Source organism: Acanthisitta chloris, unplaced genomic scaffold (genome assembly GCF_000695815.1).
Source record: "Acanthisitta chloris isolate BGI_N310 unplaced genomic scaffold, ASM69581v1 scaffold14965, whole genome shotgun sequence".
NCBI classification, from domain to species: Eukaryota; Metazoa; Chordata; class Aves; order Passeriformes; family Acanthisittidae; genus Acanthisitta; species Acanthisitta chloris.
In genome coordinates this window covers 8,607-30,315 of record NW_008674369.1, presented here as the reverse complement: position 1 = coordinate 30,315, position 21,709 = coordinate 8,607, and the positions used below count along the sequence as shown (strand labels likewise).

General features: G+C 39.5%; 1 protein-coding gene across 1 annotated transcript; it reads right to left on the bottom strand.

The window, feature by feature from the left end:
• Positions 1–91: 91 nt before the first annotated feature.
• On the bottom strand, positions 92–21,252 carry CCDC149 (coiled-coil domain containing 149; the record flags this gene model as incomplete). Its single annotated transcript, XM_009075315.1, has 7 exons — positions 92–176; positions 1,424–1,496; positions 2,962–3,134; positions 4,561–4,677; positions 10,094–10,201; positions 20,515–20,553; positions 21,091–21,252. Coding segments are annotated over 7 exons (757 nt in total), but the record flags the coding sequence as incomplete, so codon positions are not given.
• Positions 21,253–21,709: the final 457 nt, after the last annotated feature.

Below are 21,709 nucleotides of genomic sequence, written 5' to 3'. Positions count from 1 at the left end.
TTGGTTGGTGAGGAAAGGGCTGCTGAAATTAAGTGGTAAGATGAAAGGAATTCAATGAGATACGCAACACCATGCTGCATTTATGCAATACCTTGCTTTGCAGAAAGGACTCCAGTCAGAGCACTGCTACTGGATCTACTATGAGTCTTTGAATTTTTTCGTCTCTCTAGTGCATTCTAGGGAAACAACAAATATCTTATTTAGAAAAACAGTAGCCAACAAATCCTGTCATTAGGAGGATAGAATCTGGAACTTTGGATTTTGGCCTCAGAACAACTCTGCAGGGGCTAGAGCTTACACCCATAATAAGCTATGGGGGTGTGACTCTCTTGGAGTCTGATTCTCCAGCCAAAACAGTCTTTGCAGTGTTACAAAGACTTGTCTCATCGCAATCACTTTACTGTAGTCTCTTCCACCCACTCCCCCCAAAGCATTTTTAAGGCTTGCCTATTTTTTAATAAACTGCTGAGTGCCAGTGAAGATACTGCAGTATCCTGTAGAGAATATCAGTTGGAAACAACATCAGACTTTTCCCAGCATTTCTTTGGATAGGCTTCAAAGGGAAAGCTCAAACTCCTCTATCAGAGTTTCTAGAAGCCCTTTTAGTAGTAAATACCAACTTTTAGGAATTAGAAGCAGAGTGATCCTGCTACAGAAGGACAGCTCCTTCAAACTTCACCAGACCACAAGATGCTCAGTTCTCATCCAAAAACTTAACTCACACTCCAAGAGACCCAAGTTGTAAGTGTGAGCAGACGCTGAAATGAAGTTGGTACTTGGAGGAGCTTTGCTCATGCACAGAAAGCAGTCAGTGCTGTGACATTTTTATAGTGACCTAAATGAAGAAGGTCTATTGACAGCCCTAAGATTACCCTCCTCATGCCCTCCCCTCCCATTCCCCATAATCTCTTGCAGAAGAAAATAAGAATGCTTAACTTCAGGGAAGGGCAAAATTCAGTCCTGAAGGCTTAATGTAAAACAGCATATCCCTTAACCCAGGAATGGAAGAACAATGAAGGCTTAGTGATCATTAAGATATGTGAAGAAATAGCACAGCCGTTAGGGGACAGGGAGACAAGACCTTTTAGTGATGGCAACACAGCTGCATGATCTGAAACTTTTCACCTACCAGCAGGCTGGAAGGGTGATCACCTGCCCCTCAGCAGGAGGAGAGTTCCCCCACAAAACTTATAAAAAGGTATTTAACTAATTTTTGGAAATACTCTTAATGGTTATCCCTTTGTACTACCATTGGCTAAGAAGCCCAGAAGGAAGACTGAGCATGTAATATTGTCAGGATGTTAATGGTGGATTTTTCTTCTATGACACAATTTTCTTCTTTAAATACATGTAACATGAAAATGAACAATAACTTCCATGAACAACAAAGCACAGTTAGGATGATAGACAGAGAGCATCTTACCTTATATTTAGTAATACTAGACTTAAGAAGGTTGACTTCCTCTTGAAGTTGTTTTAATCTCTCTTGAAGATACCTGAAAAAGAAATGTAATCCTTTACTTCATGTTACCTTCAAGTACTCCCTCAAGCAGTCTTCTTTACTAGTTGGCATGTCCTGTCTTTGAACTACTGAGAGTCCTTTTCCCTCTGCAGTTCTGTGAGGGATAAAATAACAAAATCTTACTGCTCTTGACCCCATAAAACTTTGAGTAGGGAAACAAATTGCATCAGAACAGGAGGCTGCCCTTCTGTTAGATTTGTCAAGTATGCTGCACAGCCATTTTATATCAGTCCTCAGGTCTTCGGGGAAGGAAGCTAAAAGGATATATTGATGTCTAGAGGAAACAGTCAGGAAGCATTTACTCATGTCCTCGGTGCTTGAAGGTCTATGGGATGGACACATGAAGATTTGTATATATATTAACACAAGACTCAGCTATGTAGAACTTTTGCATTGCAATATCCATCACTTACTTGGCACTTCTCATTAGCAATCACAAGCAGAAAACTTAGCAGTATAGTTGAAAAATGAATACAGTTAACTGAAACAGTACAGTTCTTCCTAATATAGTTTATGCACTAGGATTAGACAGTTATTTCCACATAGGAAAATGTCTTTTTTATGTATAAAGGGTTTATAAAATATCCTCTTTCATGTAGTGCAACTGCTGCTGTATTAGGGTTTGTGACAATTATTTCAGAGAAAAAAAATTCACATTGCTGTCAGGTTAGCATGAGGCTTAAATTGATACAGAACTCTGTAGGCCACACAAAACAGAAAAAAAACCCCTGGAGCTGCTGGGAAGAAGTAATGCCTTTGGTATTACACTTTCTTACCTGAAGCATAAGTCTCTGTAAATAGAAAGTGTCTTACAAGTTCTATTTCACTTTAAGGTAATTGTTGACATTAAGGGAAGTACCTTCTATGACTCTGTCAGTGACTCCTCTCTGTCATCCTTAGTGGTGGCCATAAAACACATTCTTTTCCCAAGGAAGCAGCAACAACATCTACATGGGTGATTTCACCAGCAAATTTTGTTGGCAAATCACTCCATGCTGACAACCTCTCCCTGTGGTGAAAATTATGTCTGAAACTGTTAGCTCAGGGTTCTCAAAGTCCTTGTTTCCAATCCAACATTAGCCCATTACAGCTCAGTTGTTTCTGAAGACACAAATTTTTAATATTCTTGCTTTTGGTGCCATACACTGATGGGAATAAAAAGGTCTGCACTTCTCTTCCTTTTCCTTGTTTAGCTCTATTTGGGAATATCACTGACACCTCTGTAGCCAAATAAAACATTGGTAATTTCCCACAGCCCTTCTCAATATTATTTGATGCTTAGTAAAAATACAAACAAAACAGACAAAACAAATTACCAAAATGTCTTAACTTTTATTCTTGGTTATATTTTCTTTAAAATGTTGTTGTGCCTGACCTCCTGATTCTCCTGTTACAGCAACATTCCTTGTTTTTTTCTAGGGGAACAGTAAGGCATTCACCTGTTCTCCATACACAGAGCATCTACGTCGATGATACGGTTTTCATGCCCTCCTAAGATATGATTCAGCTCTTGGTTTAGTCTGTCAGACTTATCTTGGTAAAAAGAGCGTTCCTGTTTCACATCCTGTAACTCATCCAGGGCAGCCTGAAGATCATATCTCAGAGTCTCAATCTGAGAAGAAAGGAGAGCTGTATCACTATTTTGAGTTTAAACAAAAGATTACATAGCACCCAAACTGAAAACAGCAACAAGGGCTGAACAGGAATGATTTTGAACAGTCAAAAGTCTTTTCATATGTACTTTTACTCTATTTTGCTATTAATTTGAAGTTAAGTAACTTTAGCAGTAAGATTTGTTTTACAGAATTTGTAGAAAACAAATAAAATGTGACAGCAAAAGAAATCTCAGTCCATACTCTAATTCAGTTACAAACATATTAAGCTGGTTTTAGCATATAATTTCTAGGACTTCAGGAATGAACTCAACTGAACAAATACTTGTTAAACTTGGAAGAGGAAGTCTGTAAATAGGAATTTATACTAATTATGGGACTTGAGCAATGAAGCTCCACAGAATAGGAAGAAGAACTAAGAAAGTGCAAAATAAATCAGCATGAAGGCAACAGGGTGAGCTTTGCTATTAAGCAACAGAGTGATGAAGTCTGGTATGAAAGATACGCAAGGACAAAGAGCTTTGAACTTTCAAAGAGAGGAAACTATGAGTGTGAGCAAAGTCTGCAGTGGGTTCAGAAGTTTCCACCTACACCTCAGGAAACATAGATAAATCAGGAAGGACAACAGACCACCGCATGAAAAGAGACCCGGTGATGAACAGAAAGAGTGGGAGCTTGGGAACAGAGTTAACAGAGACGATCACACTGGAAGAAGGCCAACAGCCTTTTTGGTAAGCTAAAGTGGTGCTGCAATTGAGTGAAGTCTGAAAAATCAGAAATATGCACCTCTCCTGGATCACAGAATGGCTCACTCAGGGTGGAACTGACATTGGTAGGAACGAGTGTGGGAAAAACAGATGAGTGCCCCAAACTGTCCAAAAAGTTATGTATCAGTATAAGGGAAAGGGCCTGATGAATTGGATGCTGCATGATACATAGTATTAATACAGGCTGGAGTTAGGAAAAAGAGGTCTGATGTGAGATTTTTTTCAGAAGAGGGGAAGAAGTACTTCAGGGGTGGGAGGAAGAGGAGCCTAGCAACACTTCTACTGAAAATTTCATTCAGAGAGTATCTTCAGGAGATACAACAGCTACTGCATACTGTGTTGCATACTTGTAAACAGCTTTCACTAAAGGGTCCCTTTCATTGACATTCATTGACAATATTCAAATACCACAAGTTGCTATTGCATATTTTAAAAAAAAGGAGAATCATTAATCTAGACGATGAATTCCTGAGATTAGGAACTCACTCTAACCACATAGGTATGTTTAAGTTAGTGCTATTTCAGTGAAAATCCCAACACCTTCACCACTATTTCAATGTCAGTCAGCTACCAACCCTTCCAACACAATGGAAGTAATTCACTTGCTACTGCACCTAGTTCTGTAAAACATGACACTATATGCCCATTTAGTCATTACTTGTTCTCGAGCCTTCTCCAGTTGTTGAACCAGGTCCTCTCGTTCATGTGCTGCAAAGTGCCGAGCCCCAACTTCATCATCTCCGAGTCTTTGCTTTGCTATGGTCATTCGAAGGAGCTGCCATGAGAAAAACAGAATTCAGTAGGCAGGAGAACACAGGCTGCAGCAGCAGAATACACCTGTATTAGAGAGATTTCAGCTCTTCCAGGTGAAACAGCTTGTATTGCTCAAACCAGAGGGAACCTTCTGAGCTGAGGGCTCAATCCTGTCCTCAGTGAAAAATTCCAGTTGGACAGTCAAAGCATCAACAGGAATTGAATCAGACCCTGCAAAAACAGGTACCAGAGTATCCAAATGATAAAAGACTAAGTAAACACAGACACGTGGTCAATATTTTTTGGGAGTGACAGGAACTAATTCCAGTCAGACTAAAACTAGAGAATTATCAGAAAGCCCTTTTCACATGCAAATGTTAAAATTCTCTGAGCACAGAACTCTTCCTAGTTAATAAAAATGCAAGAAGTGGCTTGCCCAGCTTCGTTTTACTTTACTTAAAAACCCCTCTGTGCTACATCAGTACAGAATTTGTATTAACAGCTGCTAATACATTTGCTTGTGCATTGTTTTTTTAATCTATTCACAAAAGTTAATTCATGTCAAAACCAAAAAAATGGGCCAACAACAAAAAGACTCTTCCAAAATGCTCGAACAGCTAATGAGCTCATGAGCTTTGTGACTGCTGAAAACAGTCTGACTTGAATTAATACACATTTACATTCAATATCCAAAGCAAAAAGCAACGACCTTTGAAGAACCACAGAGTATTAAATACCAATCTGAAAGCCATTCAGCATTTACAGTTGTTTATACTGAGTACAACTAGGCAAAAGTGTTGCCTCCCTGTGGCCTCATTTGTAGGAGCTCCACAGAGACTAGAGAAACCCACCACAATAACCAGCCTGACTTTCCTTGCACCAAAGAATTAATGTACATCATTATATTGCAGACTTAGGAAAAAATCAATCTTCTGAAGCAGAAGATTGTACATTAAAATCTATCTTTGGTATTTATGGGATGCCAGTCACCATAGCTGCAATGTGCCAATTAAAATCCTGCTGATGCAAGACAGACTACCAAAATCATCCTCCCCACTTATTTCAGCTCCAGTTCAGTGCAAGTCACTGAAGCTAGTACAACATGTTCTGATAAGCAGTTCACTTGTTCAGGGAAAGCTGTGGCCGCAAAAGTAACTGGTTTTGGCAAACTACATTTCCCTATCCCCACAGGGGAAGTACAAACCACTGCACACTTAGTAAGGCTGAATGGATCCGAGGAGATATAATTCCTATTAATTTCTTTATCAAAAAAAAATAAGTCAAAAAGGCGACTAGCAAATCCTGGAGTGGCTTCAGAGCTACAGGATTGGGTTTTTAAATGCTAAAAGGCTGATGAACAAAAGGTATGGTAACATGGCTTAATTCAGCCAGATTAACTTCATCTCTAGGACCTCTCACTAGTGAGACAGGCTGCAAGGGACAAATGTAATAACATTTTGAGGTTTCGATCTTGTTCAAAAGACTTGGAACCAGGAAGGGGAGTCACACTTTGTTAATGCCTCCAATGTCTGCAGCAGAGCAAAACCTCTGTGTAACACCCAGTACCAGGCTGGGAACTGGATCAGAGCTGTCACTCGTGCTCTGTGACCAACTCTTCCCCAGCCCAGGAGGGGCCCAAGCACAAGATGCAAATATAATTGCAAGCAATTACAACTTGCAAGGTCAAACAGCCTGTCAATAAAGGGAGAACTCTTTATTTACTACTAGTTTTGAGGAAAAAAAGAGAGCATGAGGTCTTACAAAAAGAATGCTTCAGAAATCCAAACTCAGCCAGTAAAAGCAGCATTATTAACATACATAAAATAAAGTAAAATACCAATCCATAAAACAACAGAGTGCTTCTTCCAGACAGTTGGCCAATCAGAGAGTTGACAGGGCAGAACAGGCCAAGTCGTTTAATTCTGCATTGCGAATGTCTCATGAGGCAGCACCACCTGCTATAAAATTCTTCCCTGAAAATGCTGTGACCCAAAGAGACACTGTTATGCCAGAGGTTTAAGGGTTTATTTCATATATTAGTGCTTTGTTATAAACTTTATATGCTTGCCCTCTGGCTGCTGTATTTTTATGTCTGTCATTCAGAAATCACTGAGAAAAGGACAGCTCAACTTCATTTTGCAGCTCGAGAACAGGTTAACACTACCCCTCAGGATTCTGTGAACAGCATTCACAGCTGAGTGGCTTTAAATTAATGGCACCTTACCAGAGAGAGCTCCTGTTTGTCAAGAACCCATAGATTGTTAACCAAAACAATCCAGTGCTGCAAGCCACTAGACGTTTTATTTTAACATCACAGCTTCTTCTTAATAACTTTCAGCTAAGATAATGATTTAACAAGTAGCAACACTGTATCAGCCCTACATACCCCAAACAGGCTTCACTGGGATAAGCTGCTGTGCAGGCTAGGAATCCACAGACAACACCTGCACCAAACCTGGACACTGCTGATTACCAGGAGAACATGTACAGGGAAAAAGGGAAACATGGAAGTAAATTCTTCATGGAAGGCAGGAACCATCACGTTTAGCCACTGTCACTGAAAGCAATTGTCTACAAAATTGTAAAAAGTGGACCAGAGCTATGCAAACGTGCTGCCTTAATCCCAGTTCTGCCAAAACACACACGCCACGTTTAACATTTCACACTGTGCTGCACAAATGATTGTGCCTTGCCACGGTGACCTGACAGTAACACTGCAGCCATTGTTTCCCCTGCACCTTCCTCTTGCTCCCAGCAGCCTACAAAAGCAATTCTCTGCGTAGGTAGGAATACATGTCAAGGCAACTGAGTCATCCAGTCTCGCAGAAGCCTCCAGTTTCTCTTAAGCTTTCCATTTTTACCCTTTTCAAGAGAGAATTGGATTTTCTAACTATCTGCTTCTGTGTTTCAGTAATTGTTTCCAAGCATTGCTGCCAGAACATTAGGAAGGAAGAAGATTTACAAATAACTGTCATAAACATAGAAGAGTTTTCATGTGTCAGAGCTTGTGAGATTGTGATCAGTCATAAAAATAAATAGTCTTAGATATCTGTTGTTGGAGTGCTGCAGTCTAACTATTGCTGTATTTTTCAAACTGCAGCAGCAAATCCATCCAGGGACTCTTTGAATAAGTTTTATTATTTGTGCCAACAAAATTCTAGTTGAAATCAGAGGAAAAAATTAGTCCAGTTAAACCAAATGCAAGTAATTTGTTATTGCCTAACTGATGACGTACTTAACACGATTTCAACAAGTAGTGTCTCCAGTTTAAGGTCTTCTTGCTAATCCAAGTGACTGTATCCTACTCATAGCAAACATTAAAGCAGTGAAAAACAAGTCAAGCCATCAAAACATTTCTTTATCAATAGAGTTAATGTGTGATATTTAAAGAGGGGTTTTTTTTTCTTTTTTAGTCCTGCAAAGCTCTTGCCACTCAGTGACAAAGCCTGTATGAGTCACCCCTGCTCAGACACAGGCAGAACTGTTCATCCATAAGCAGCTTCACTTGCTGCAAAAGCAGCTGTTTGTTCATCTCTTGCCAGAAGTAAGGCTGACGTAGACCAGCTGGGCAGGATGCCCTCCCTCACTTTGGGAAAAGCAGTAAGAATGCAGGGGGAAAATGTAAGAACAAGCAAATTATTATAGTTCTTTGTTTTCTTATATACCATGCATTATCTGGAATCCAGTGCCTGAAGTAGCCCAGCTGCCAGCACAGGAGAACTGATGAGCAGGACAGAATGGCTTCAGGAACAAGCCTGGAATTTTATCACCAAGGCTAGGAGAGAGAGAGAACTCTGACACAGAAGGAGAGTGTTAAATCCCTCAGAGAGATGGCAATGCTTTTTTAGGCGCTCTGAAAACCAGCAACCTGACTCTAAAATAAGCTCTATTTCTCATTTACTAGGAAAGTGAAGGATGTGTTCCAAAAATGAAAATCCTAGTCTAAATTAATCCGTGTCTGATGCAGCTTTTTCCTCCCACTCTTTATTTAGTGATGCACTATTTTGCACCTTTTGGAGAGGGGCACGCTGGGCAGAAGAGCTCTCTTTGTACTTTTCCATTCATTTCGAGGATCATGAATTTAAATTTCATGCTGAGAATACAGATGTCACAAAGATGTCTGACTAATATCAAGTTAACCCACAAAGGTGAACATAAAAGAGCTACTTCAAGCACAAAGAAACAGACTCTGTGTTACCAAGACCGTATTGTCCTAAGGAATTAAAATAGGTATATAACCTTGACATTGAAACACGTTTTAGTTTTACTACCTTTATGTTGTGTTTGTACTTACAAACCCTTGTTATCTGCTCAGGACTGGCTTGGGAAAGGCTGTATGGCATAATATTGGTACTGGAGAACTGTGAGGCACTGACTTCTACATGGTAATATAGTTCAAACAGCAACATGCAAATGAAAATAAAAGACTAGTTATCTTAACACCAGGAAACCTGGTCTTTGGAGACTTGAGCAAGTGATGCTGAATGCTATGCACAGCACCAATTCAGGTCTCACTTGACCCTTTCCCAGCTCCCTGAACACCTTCAATATGCTCATGTTTAAAAGAAAATAACTAAAATAAACTTAAATCGAAATTAAAAAATTAAATCCGAATAATCAATAGTCGCATCATTTTTATTCACATTTTTAAATCCCATAATTTTAAAACTGTAGTTGAGGGAGGCAAGTTATCATTCATTATTTGTTTCAATTTTTCACTTTGTTAACCACCTCGACTCTCCAGTTCAACCTCTCACTAGTTTGATCTCTGAATGTACTTTTGCATAAAGCTCCAGCTGTGAATGTTACACACATTTGGCTTGGGTTTAAATATTTCAATTAACAGAGACAACAGGAGTTTGATTAATACCAAATGGCAGATTTTGAGCAATGTTCCATATAACTTGCTAAATTTAGCAATGAAATAAATTGGTTATGTAAGGGTAATGGGATGAGGGCTTAATACAAAGCTCACTATATATGTTTGTGATCAACTGCTCCATGTTTTTAAGGGAAAAAATGGGCTCCTCTGGTTTTATCATTACTAAAATTTTGCATTTTCAGTGCAAAAAAAAAGAAAATTACCACATGATGAAGAAGACATGCTTATCTGTACTCATTTGTAAGAGGAAATACCACTAATAAAATTATTTTAAAAAAAAGGAAAAAGTAAAGTCTGAGAGTATTAAAGCAAGGCTAGGTCCAAAATACATAGTTAAGGACAACAGAGCACAAGCAGCATGCAAAAATATATAATAAGCTGCACTTGCTGGTATCTTGTAAAAGTTTCTTTTGCTCTACTCTTTTAAGCATTTATTGTAATTATTCTAGAAGTTCTGTAATCCATTGTTGGATTTGTTTTCTGACAAAGGAAATGCTAAACTCCAGCTCAGTTTACACATTCCATGCTGTTTACTGGTAACAAAAGTTTGCAATACCTTATTGTCTCCTTGGACTTCTCCCAGTCTCTGTTGAAGCTCTTGAATCTCTTCTCCAAGATGCTTATTTCGATCTTGAGCCTCACTCAATAGCTGAGCAAGATTCGCCTAGAAAAGGAGTAAATATCAGTCAGGACAGTGCCTATGGAGAGAAGCAGAAGTGGTGATTGAAAAGAAACCCTAGAATTACTCCTTATCTGCCAACAATATTTACTTTTGCCATTGTTGGTACCTCATCTTGATGGTTCATTAGAGGGATAACAACTAAAGTCACCAGGGTTCCTTTATCTTAAATAGTAGCAAATACATACAACACGTGTGCATACAGACTCCCAGAGCAGCACACAAACCCCAAACAAGCCAAAGTGAAAATACCTATGCTAGCTCCAATATCTTGCCTGGTGGGAAGGACAAAATGCAGGGTACTTTGACAGTGTTTATATAAAGCTGCTAAAATAATAGTTTTAAACTGGCATATAATTAGACAGAAGGCACAGCTGAGAAATAATTATGATACATTTGAATTCCTTAATGGTGTTTAGAGCCGACTCCTCGCCAGTAAAGAGGATGCCAGCCAAAGTTCCTGGCCCTGTATGGAGCTGTACTATGGAGTATAAAAAGAAAGGAAAAAGAATTTTCAGACCTTCTAAGCATGACTTGCTATAGTCTCATGAGTCAGTATCTCTAAGCTACCCTGGATTTGAGGCCAATGCATCAACTGACTGTTCCAAGGTCTCTCTTGGTATTTTAGGTCAAGTTTTAGATTCCCTGCTTGCTGTTCTTCTCCTTCAACTTCCCCATTTCTCTATTCTGATATCTCTCTTTTCCAGTCTTGCTCTTTTACTCAGCTATTCTCACTACCACTTGACAGTCTCATAGGATGTTTTTGTGAGTTTTATCTTTACAACTCATACACTATCAAACCAACAAGGTATCTGACAGCCTTTACTGCAATCTTGCCCTTTGTTTACTAACACCTGTTACTTCCACATGTCTTGCCTCAGAGTTAAGACAAATATATTAACATGAAGAGTAACATGAACATTGTTATGCATATGACCGTTTGAAGGATTAGACTGCTAGACTATAATCAGCTGGAGCTTTTGTACACTACTATATGAAGAAGCCAACTCCAAATTCCAATTGGTCTAAATTAGCAGTAGCTTTGAACAACAGGAAAAGTAACTCGAGAAGCTGACACATACTATTTGATGAACAACAACCCTAAGTCACTGCTACAGCTTCTGTAGTTCTGATGCTTTGAGACCAAAAGGTCAGAAGAAAGCGAAGTAAATCCACCACAGTTTTTCAGGAGATTAAAGCATTTTTTAAACTCCTGACAAACCTGAAGACTGCAAATAAATAATTTGGGGAAAGAGGGTAATAGCAAACACCCCCCCCCCCCCATAAAGAGGCAGTTTTAGGGCCAAAATTAAGCTGCCTCTAACTTCATTTTCAAGACAACAACCATTCAAGCAATGCAAAAGGTACCTCAAGGATGCTTTGGTGGAATGATTTTTTTCCTACAGATAAACAAATGTGTAATAGTCATTCACATAACAAATGAATCAAGGAGCTTCAGAACACATTCAGTCAATGGTTTTGAGAGGCACTTCTTAATGGCTGTTTAAAAGAAAGAAAACAAAGAACCCACGTTTGCAGGAAATTGTGTTTCAACTGAAGTATCTATGGCCACTGCTTAGACACAATTTTTGATTCTTTTTAAGAAAGCTGACTGTCAATAAAGCCTGAGTTAGTTAAAAAGACCATGATTTGCACAAACCTCTCTGAAACACTTCTATTTATAAAGTCCTTTTTTATGATGAATTGGAACAACTCCTAACACTGCAATAGCACATGTAATTTCAACACCTGGAAAGAACTCAATCACACTAATCAGTGTTTACAACCACAACACCAGGATTTTAGCAGTCTGTAGACAAAACCTGGCTCCCAGTAACTGCAGGAAAGGCATTACCAAGCCTATACTAAATCTTCCTGCTCAGATTTATTTCCTTTAAAACCATTTCTCTGGGATTGCAGTTCTATGCTGAATTTTATTTGTCAGTCATATAAATGACTTAACGTGACAAAAACCTTTATACTGGAGCCAGAGATTTTGGAAGAAACTTTAAACAAAGAATTTTAGACACCAAAACAAACCAGCCTTGTTTAAGCAGCCTAAAAGCATTACAATAAGCTAAGTATAGACTTGCTCCTTACTGCAAGGCTTGTATTATACTTCTGTTAAACTAAAACAACCAAGCTATGTCAGAGAAGTAGTCTCCGGCAATTACTCATTCCCCTGGCTTAGAGGTTCCATACAATGTATAATTTAGACTGTTCTGAGTTTAGGCTTTGGCAAGACCTCATCAAAGCTCTCAGTTAAATGTGGATAGGAGGAGAAATATTTGATTTTCAAAAGTGCTCTACTGGGCTTAAAGAGAGGCAGCCAAGAGGATATGTTGAACGACACCTGGACTCGGTACCATTTCTTTGGCATATATAGGAAAACATACCATATGGTTGAAAGATGATAAAACTAACAATGGAGGACTGGCTTCATGAACCTGCAAGCATGTATTTTTTGAGGAAAGGGGAGAAATCTATGCAAGGAGAAAGGCAATTCATTTTTCCACTTGGCAACTTCTTTTCAATATTCATAGAACAAACCCAGAATTCACTTAGAAATTCAAGACAAGTTACTTCAGCAGACAATAAAGCTCATATCATTTACCTGTGCAACAGAGAACAAATCCCTGAAAGTTAGCCAAATTCAGCTTGTCTAGACTCAGTTTCCTCACCGGTTTCTTCTGATTCTAGGTGAAGCCTTAAAAAGACTCCTGAAACTGTCACAGACTTTACTTCTTTTACTCACATTATGCAAAACTACAGTACTGATGAAGTGAGGCTTCTGAGACATGGGTAAAGACAGGGATAAACACAGAGGTTTAAACCTTTCTGCTCTCTTGTCTTGTGTTGCCCCTGCAAAAACCCACCGCAGTGGAAAATGTTTCTCCTACCCTCTCTCAATCCAACTGTTTCTAATACTAAATAACAGATAGTGCTTCATTCATGGCTTTGATTAACTGTCCAGTGTGAGACTTCCACAGCTCTGTCCACTTCAGTTTCTAGCAGGTCCTCTGGAGCCTCTGCAGCACACCAACCTATGTGTTTTACATCTGTCATAGAAGGTTGCATGTATCATAGACTCAGAATATCTCAAGCTGAAGGGACTTGTAAGGATCATCAAATTCAACTCCCTTTGCCTTGCAGGACTACTTAAAACTAAGCCATATGACCAAGTGTGTTGTCCAGATGCTCCCTGATCTCTAGCAGGCTGAGTGCCATGGCCACTTCCCTGGGCAGCCTGTTCCAGTGCCTGACCACCCTCTTTGTGGAGCATGATTTGAGTGCAGTCCAAACTCCCATTACAGTGCCAGACATAAGAAACTGTCATCATATTCCTTTTTCCTCTGACCAAAAGCAAGTGCAACCATAGCCAACAATCCCACCAGAAGTCAGGAGGAAAGGAGAAGATTGATGTGAGAGTGCTGAGTGGGAAGTGCCTACTTTTATTACAAAGGGGGAAAAAAAGCACCATAGGTCAGAACAGACCAGAGTGAAAGATTCAATGGGATGGGATCACAGACCTCATCTTTTTCCCCTTAGACTTCGTTAAAAATTACAAAAACATCTTGGGGGGATAGAAGGTTGAAGAGACCCTTACTTTTAGCTGCAGATGAGCATCTGAAACTACTGACAAAATTATCTATAAATATTTATTAACACATGCCAGTGAATACCTGTCAGACTGCAACAGATCTTTGCTCACTACTGACCGATGACCCAAGAAAGAGAGAAAAAAAGTAACACCAAATAGTCATCCCTGGCATTATGCACTGCACTTGAATTTGGCTCCTTTAACAATTTTGCAAATCTCGATGCACATACACACAGTGTTATTTTTCTTCACACCACTTTAAAAATGATGGATAGTAACAGTCTTTAATATAGCTCTCAATTCTCTTGCACATAAATCTTATCAGACACTTACAAAACAAATTTAAAAAAGGACTTTCTGCCTTTAGGTTACTACTCCCTGAAAAAGTGACTTGGCAAGGGAGAAGAGAGGGAAACTTCCAACATACCTTTACAGTGTAAAAGCATTTTTCAATACAAGCAAGCATTCCTATACTGCAGTTTACAGTCCTTTATGTTTGTTTCAGCCACACCTTCAAACAAAGAACACCACTGAATTATAGGGCTGACAGAAAAATGTTTGATGAAACATTAAGCACACTTGCTGGGTGTGACTGATCACAAATCTAAGTGCAGTTTCTCCTCCAATGCATTCGTATGATTGCAAAGGCTAAATTAATACAGAAAAACCTGCTTTGCCTACCAACTACCACTGTTCACTTCAAGGTAGAGGAACTGGTGACCTCCCCTAGCACCAGCTTCTTTATGGTAAAATTAGAAAAACCTGCCTACCAACTACCACTGTTCACTTCAGTGTAGAGGAACTGGTGACCTCCCCCAGCACCAGCTTCTTTATGGTAAAATCCAAAAGGTATTGTATTTTTCTATTTAAGCTGAAAAGTTATGTAGAGAAGACATTTGAAATTACAGGTCCTGGGCATATGGAATAGTTGGACTCAATGGTTGTAGAGATCTTCTGCAATCCAGCCTACCAACTACCACTGTTCACTTCAGTGTAGAGGAACTGGTGACCTCCCCCAGCACCAGCTTCTTTATGGTAAAATCCAAAAGGTATTGTATTTTTCTATTTAAGCTGAAAAGTTATGTAGAGAAGACATTTGAAATTACAGGTCCTGGGCATATGGAATAGTTGGACTCAATGGTTGTAGAGATCTTCTGCAATCCAAGTGATTCTATGATTCTGTGTTTATTGCAGAACCTATTTGTTTAAGAAATAACAGTCTCTACTGGGCATGCTCTTGGAGAAGGCATATTTTGAAATCCATGGGAATATTGCTCTCTATGCAATGCAAGGGCAAATGATCCCACTGTTTTCCAACTGCTACCTCACACTATGAGAGTCACACGCATACACCTATAAACCACACCAAAGCGCACAGGTCTAAGTTTGGCACATGCATAATGTTTTTCATCTTCAAACCCTCTAAGGAGAGGAGGAAATCATATTAATCTTCACAGCACCACTGTGAAATAAATATAGAATGATTGCTCACTCCGTAGTGCATTTTATCCAAAGATTTTATCTCATAAGACTCTGAGTGCAGCTTTTGTGCCTTAGCAGAAGTCTAGCAAAACTTCCTGAATTCATTAATTAACAAGAAATAGTCACACTAGTGATTTTTTATGATGATGTCAATGACAGACATAAGGTAATCTCTGAAGTTTGTTTCAGAATTGAATTGTGCTAGCTGAGTACACTGAGCTAGAAGCTGGAAATGGAAAGGATCAAAATGGGTCCCTCTCTGGTATGTCACAACATACTCCTGTTTGGAACTTCCTGTTTTTCTCTTCTTCTGCTTGCCCCAAAAAGCCACACTCATGGACTTATTCATTAGCAGGAGACAAGCTGCCTGACCCACATCTCAGTGAGTGGGTAGCATGCTGCTGTGATGTCAATGACTGCTGAAGCAGTCAGAGTCTTGGCTTGAATGAATCACCTTGGGACACCTATGGATAACTATGACAGCATTAAGGACCACGACCTTCAAGCTTGAATGAATCACCTTGGGACACCTACGGATAACTATGACAGCATTAAGAACCACGACCTTCAGGGAAGATGCACACAGGTTCTCTGGTGGGACTTTCTGCCTGGCAAAAAGATTAGCTATCAAGCTGTGCTCTATACTAGTACTATGTCATAATTATGTTATGAGACTCAGGAGCCTCAAACATGGTTCTACAGCCATGGGACCCTCTCTAAGGCTCAACAGCTGCTTGGAAGACACAGGATTCACCTGACTACCTGAGGCAAAATTACCTTTGGCAATAGGCTGTCAAAGTTATTAAGACTTCTCTTACTGTAGAAATTGAGTGGAAGGCAATAAGGAAGCTTAGGATAGGGTAGGCAAGCCAAGAGTTTGGGGTGATGGGAAGAGAAGGGACATAGCAATTCTCAAAGTAACTGAAGTGTAATTCCTTTGACCACAGGCATGCAGAGAAGGAAGTTCACATTGAACAGCCTTGTGGGGAAAGCTCTCAAGCCTGTACTGTGAAACCAGAACACTTGGGTGTCCCTCAGAGGTCTCCAATGCATGGAGCATGGGGAACAAAACAGGAAGAGTCTGAAAAGTGTGTGCAGTTACAGGGTTACAATCTCACTCATGCAGAAATCATGGGATAGCTCACACAACTGGAGTGCTGTGATGGAGGAATACAGGCTCTTTAGGAAGGACAGCAGGAAGGTGAGGAAGGATAGCAGGAAGGTAAGGAAGGGTGTTGCCCTTTATGTGAGAGAGTAGCTGGAATGCATGGAGCTCTGCCTTTGGACAAGCCAGGAATCAGCTGAGAGCTTTTGGGTCAAGATTTGTGGGCAGATCAACACGCTGTTGTGCTGGGTATCTGCTTAAATTAGGAAGCAGTAGGTAAGGCTTTCTTACACAACTGGAATAAGCTTTGCATTCACAGGCCCTGGTCCTCACGAGGGATTTTAACCACCTCAACAGCTGCAGGTGTCTGAACACCAATCCCTCTCCCTCTTTCTCTGTGAGAGTGCTCCAATGCTGGAACAGGTTGGCCAGAGAGGCTGTGGAGTTTCCATCCTTCTGGATAATCAAGACCAGGCTGAAAATGGTCCTGGGCAACCTGCTCTAGGTGGCCCTGTTTGAGCAAGGGGATTGGACTAGTTGATCTTGAGAGCTGCCTTCCCACCTCAACCATTCTGTGGTCTTGATATGTTTAGTTCCATTTACTTTGATTCCTTACACATTTAAAATACAAATATAAGCCCTCACTAGAGAACATATGCATTGCAGCTTTATTCTTTACACACAGCCCCAGTGCAAACCCATTATCTCCAACTGAGTGGTCTCACTGAGATCAAATTAAGCAAAGCATATTTAGGTCTGTGGACCAGCACAGTCATTTTCCTAACCATGCATTTTACTTCAGCTTTGTTTATTCGAAGGACCTCATTTGTATTAAAAGAGCTTCCATTTCATATAGAAGGTCAAAGGATTCACTGATCTGTTAGTTCAATGGCAAAACTGAAGCTGTACTGAAAATTAAAGCAGTGTAGATGAAAATAATAGGCAGTATATATCAAGTTAGAAATCCCATCTATGTTTTTTTCTTTTAAGTTTCCCAGCATGGCAACACTGGCCAACAGATATCTAGTAAATTACCATTAAAATGTCCTGTATCACAGTTAATGCAGATATATATCACTGCAGAATGGTAGAATTTCTGATTTTATAGGATGCTCAACAAAGGCTCTGTAGACAGAGCAACATTTTAACATGTCTTTCAAAAAAGGCAATGCCTATTGTTTGCCATCTGTGGTGAATTTTAACATAATAAAACCCTCTTCGTTATTCCTGTCCTTCTAAACCATTTCACCCCTTCACTTCTTATCCAAAAATTACCCTACACCTGACACCACAAGACATCATAAAACTACCTTCAACCACAGCATTTAATTGAGAGTGTTTGGCATGAGGGGCCAGGAAAACGCTGACAGCTCACAAGCTGTGATAACAGCACTAATGGTAAAATACCTACTGTAGGAAAAGAAATTTCAGCAGCACAGTTTCTCATTTCCTGCTTTTGCTGGTTGGCAGAAGGCAATACACGCAGAGCAATCCTGGGACAGAATCATCATGGAGTCATAGAATTGGTTAGGTTGGAAAAGATCAGATACACAGCTTTGAGAGGGAAAACACTGCAGAACGCTGCATGTTCAGATACTTTTAAGGAACACTTAATTTCACAAAAACTCATTCTGAGCTACCTGCTTGCTGACACAAAGTGCCTGGTTACATGATATTTCCATTAAAAAAATGAAAATTCTGCATTGCAAAGCAGAACAAGAAGGCATGGTGTGGAAAACAAGGTATTTTAAGCAGTCACAAAGAATAATTGATAATAGAAGTGAATAATGAAGACAAAAAGGAGAATCACAGAATCATCAAGGTTGGAGGAGACCTCTAAGACCATCAAGTCCAACCATTAACCTATCACTCTGCTGTAACCCCTAAACCATATCCTCCAGCACCAGATCCAGACGCCTCTTAGACACTTACAGGGATGGTGACTCCACCACCTCCCTGGGCAACCTATTCCAGTGTCCAACCCCCCTAACAGGGAAAAAAATTTTCCTAACATCTAATCTGAATCTCCCCTGTCTCAGCTTATGACATTCCCTCTAGTCCTCTCCCTCCAGGCATGGCAGAAGAGACCATTCCCCAACACTCTACAACCCCAGTCAGGTAGTTGTAAAGAGCTATGAGGTCACCACTGAGCTGTCTCTTTTCAAGACAAATCCAGTTCCCTCAGCCCTTCCTCATATGACATGTTTTCTAGACCTATTGCTCCAGACTAGCAATCCCAAAAACCTATTACATTTAAGGTTCGTGATTGCAATTTCGGCAATAATTTCTCTGTTGTGGCAAACAAACACAACAGATAGCAAATTGTTCAGCATTTCATGTTTTCGTCTCATTTCTGACCATGACAACAGCATGCATTGCTGTGTCACATGAAATTCATTATAGGATCAGCATCTCTGTTTTTGTATAGTGACTTAGGTCACAAATTTCTTCCAGCAGGCAACTAGGCTTTTGGGTGAAAAGGGGACTGAAAAAGTGCAAAAGTGTACAAAGAACTTTACTCTTTCTTAGATGAGAAAATGCTAAGAAATGTATGTACAGTAATAATGGAAAAATATTCATAACTTTCTTTTCTTATTCTTTGATGCATTTCTCAAAGCAAAACTATACTGTTCTTCCGAAAGGTTGCCCTAACTACTCTAGGTTATCCACCTTGTATGCTACAGACACATTTCACAGGAAAATGAAAGCTCAAAAAGTGCACTAACAGTCTATTACTGTGCAACCTAAAGTATACATTGTTCTTGGGGGAAACCTATCAATGACCCCATTTGAAGAAGAGAATTCCTTTCTTTCTCTGCTACCTAGCATGAATACATAACTTCCTCAGAAAAATAACCAGTGACTGCTAGGCAGATTATTAAATGGTTTTCTAGGCACTTGCCATGGTGAGACAAATTGCCAAAACTTAATACAATCACAGCTGCTGAATTGAGACTGAATTTTGCAGTATTTTAGAAACAAGTGTCAGTTTTATTTGTTTTGAAAGATCAATTAGAACAACATCTATGGGATGGCAAATCTCCCTTCCTACTAATATCTGTAATGATCCATATACTGCCTTGAGGGTTTTTTTCATTTTGATTGTATATTCCTCAAGAACACTTTTATTGTCAGAATGCACAAACCTATAACTGGTCATAAACTTTTATTAGAATTCTGTTCAAATAACAGAATTGCAAATAAATTATGCTAAATAATGAGGAAGTTAAATGATTCTACGCTGGGCCACTGACTTCTTGGCAGCTATTAGTTTAAGTGCCTGAAGGAGTAATTATATTGCCTCTGGAAGCTTAGTTTAAAACAACCAAAGCTCTAAGCTCCAAAATTTTAAGAAAATACCAAGAACTACATGCAGACACCCGGGGAAAGGATGATGAGTAAAACTTCTGATCCATTAAGAGATGCAATAACCATGTTTTAAACATAGTTAAAAGATGTCCAAGACCAGCAATTAAAGTAAAAATTTTGTTCTTTTAGGTTGTCCTTGTCTCTTTGCTCCAAGTATTGTGTTCTGGGTGCTATTTTTCTCTAAAAATTAAGATATTTTTAAGATGTGACAACCAACATGCCACAACAGGGACACACTACGTGGGTATCCAGCAACAAAAATGCAAGTGAGCAAGCAAAAAGTTTTTCAGGGGAACCATAAAATGCAATTACCATTGTTTTACCATTTATAACTCATAGAGTCCAAGGGGCCTGGGAGAATACTTAATGGAAAACAGCACTCACAACAATAAATTAACAATTATGGAATGCAGACAATGCATTCCCAGATTACTTTTAAGTATGAGAAGTCTTGTCACGAACCCATTTTAGGACACAATACAAAAGGATAAACAACAAGGAGAACTATCTCAAGTCTCTGTACACTGACCACTTTCAGTCTCAGGTGAACATAAAAGCAATAGCCATATATTCTAATTAATGATAGTTCAGGTATTTCAGAGTGAAACGTGGAGACAAAAGCAGAAGTCACACTTTCAAGACTGACCTTTTCAATAGACAGAAATTCTTGGTTAATACTTTTGCTTGTTTGCAAAGTACTTTTGGAGCACATACAAACATCAACTGACAAATAAATCCTACCTGTTTCCTCTTTTCAGGTGGAAGTGATGGATCCCCATCCTACAAACAAATGGACATGGTTTATTGGCAACTTATTTCTGAAACCAGCAACTATATTAACTCTGTGGATCAAATTTTAAAACATGCATTTTAACTAAAATGTTATAAAAATTGTTTCTACAATACTACTGATTAATCCTAGTAATGTTCACTTCAACTCAAAAAGAAGGTCTAAGGGTGAAGATTTGTTTACATGTCTAGAACAGCAGGTCATTACAAATTTATGTTGCACTGTTTTTCATAATGGTACATTAAGTTGCTGGGGAATAATAATACACTGCAATCAGTTTCTAAATGGAATTCTGACTGAAGCTAATTTCCTCAGAGCACGAACTGTCTTTTTGTGCCTTATACAACAGGCACTACCTCATCAATGCAGAACAAATGAATAATCATATGATCAGGGCTGTACAACTGCAGGACCACTGTAAACAAGTACCTAAACAGTGTTACAGCAATCATTATGGAATCATTTCGATTTTTTTGAGGTTCATCCTTGTCCCCCAATTGTAAAGTATTCATAAAGAAACAACCTACAATCAGCTCCCGATACTTTTTTTTCAGAGACTGGTGCCGTTCCCGCAGCTGGTTGGCCATAAGCTTGTACTGGTCTCTTTCCTGTTGACAGGTGTCCAGCTCTTTGGAAAGGATTAGCAATGCCTCCTTTTTACTCTCAAGCTTCCTTTTGCACACCAGATACTGCAGAAAATAAAAAAAAAGTAAATGTAACGAGGTATTTCTCCCGCAGCCAGTACTGGATTTGAGCAGCTCAAGTTCTTCTCTGAAAAGATGGAAGAAGACTCTGTGCACAAGATCAAAGTCTGCCACAAATCATCTTAACTTATTAATAACAATCGTGGGAAAGGTATCTGTTGTACTGAAAGCCTGAAATCCATTTGTAAGGCCACATGCTTACCTGACCACTGTGAGTTAGAAAATTTAGTATTTCAAGTTTCTCCTCTTCTCTCTCATATGCAATAATCTGAGGACCCTCACAATCTGACCTGCAGCCCTGGGAAGGCTGCTAGAAGGAATAAATGCTTTCAACCTCCTTTTTCTCCTTATGTTCACAATACCCAGTACCCAGGTAGCAACCAGCCCTTCCCACTTTACCACCCACTGCCCTCCTCCGCCGCACTACGAGCAATGTCCTCTG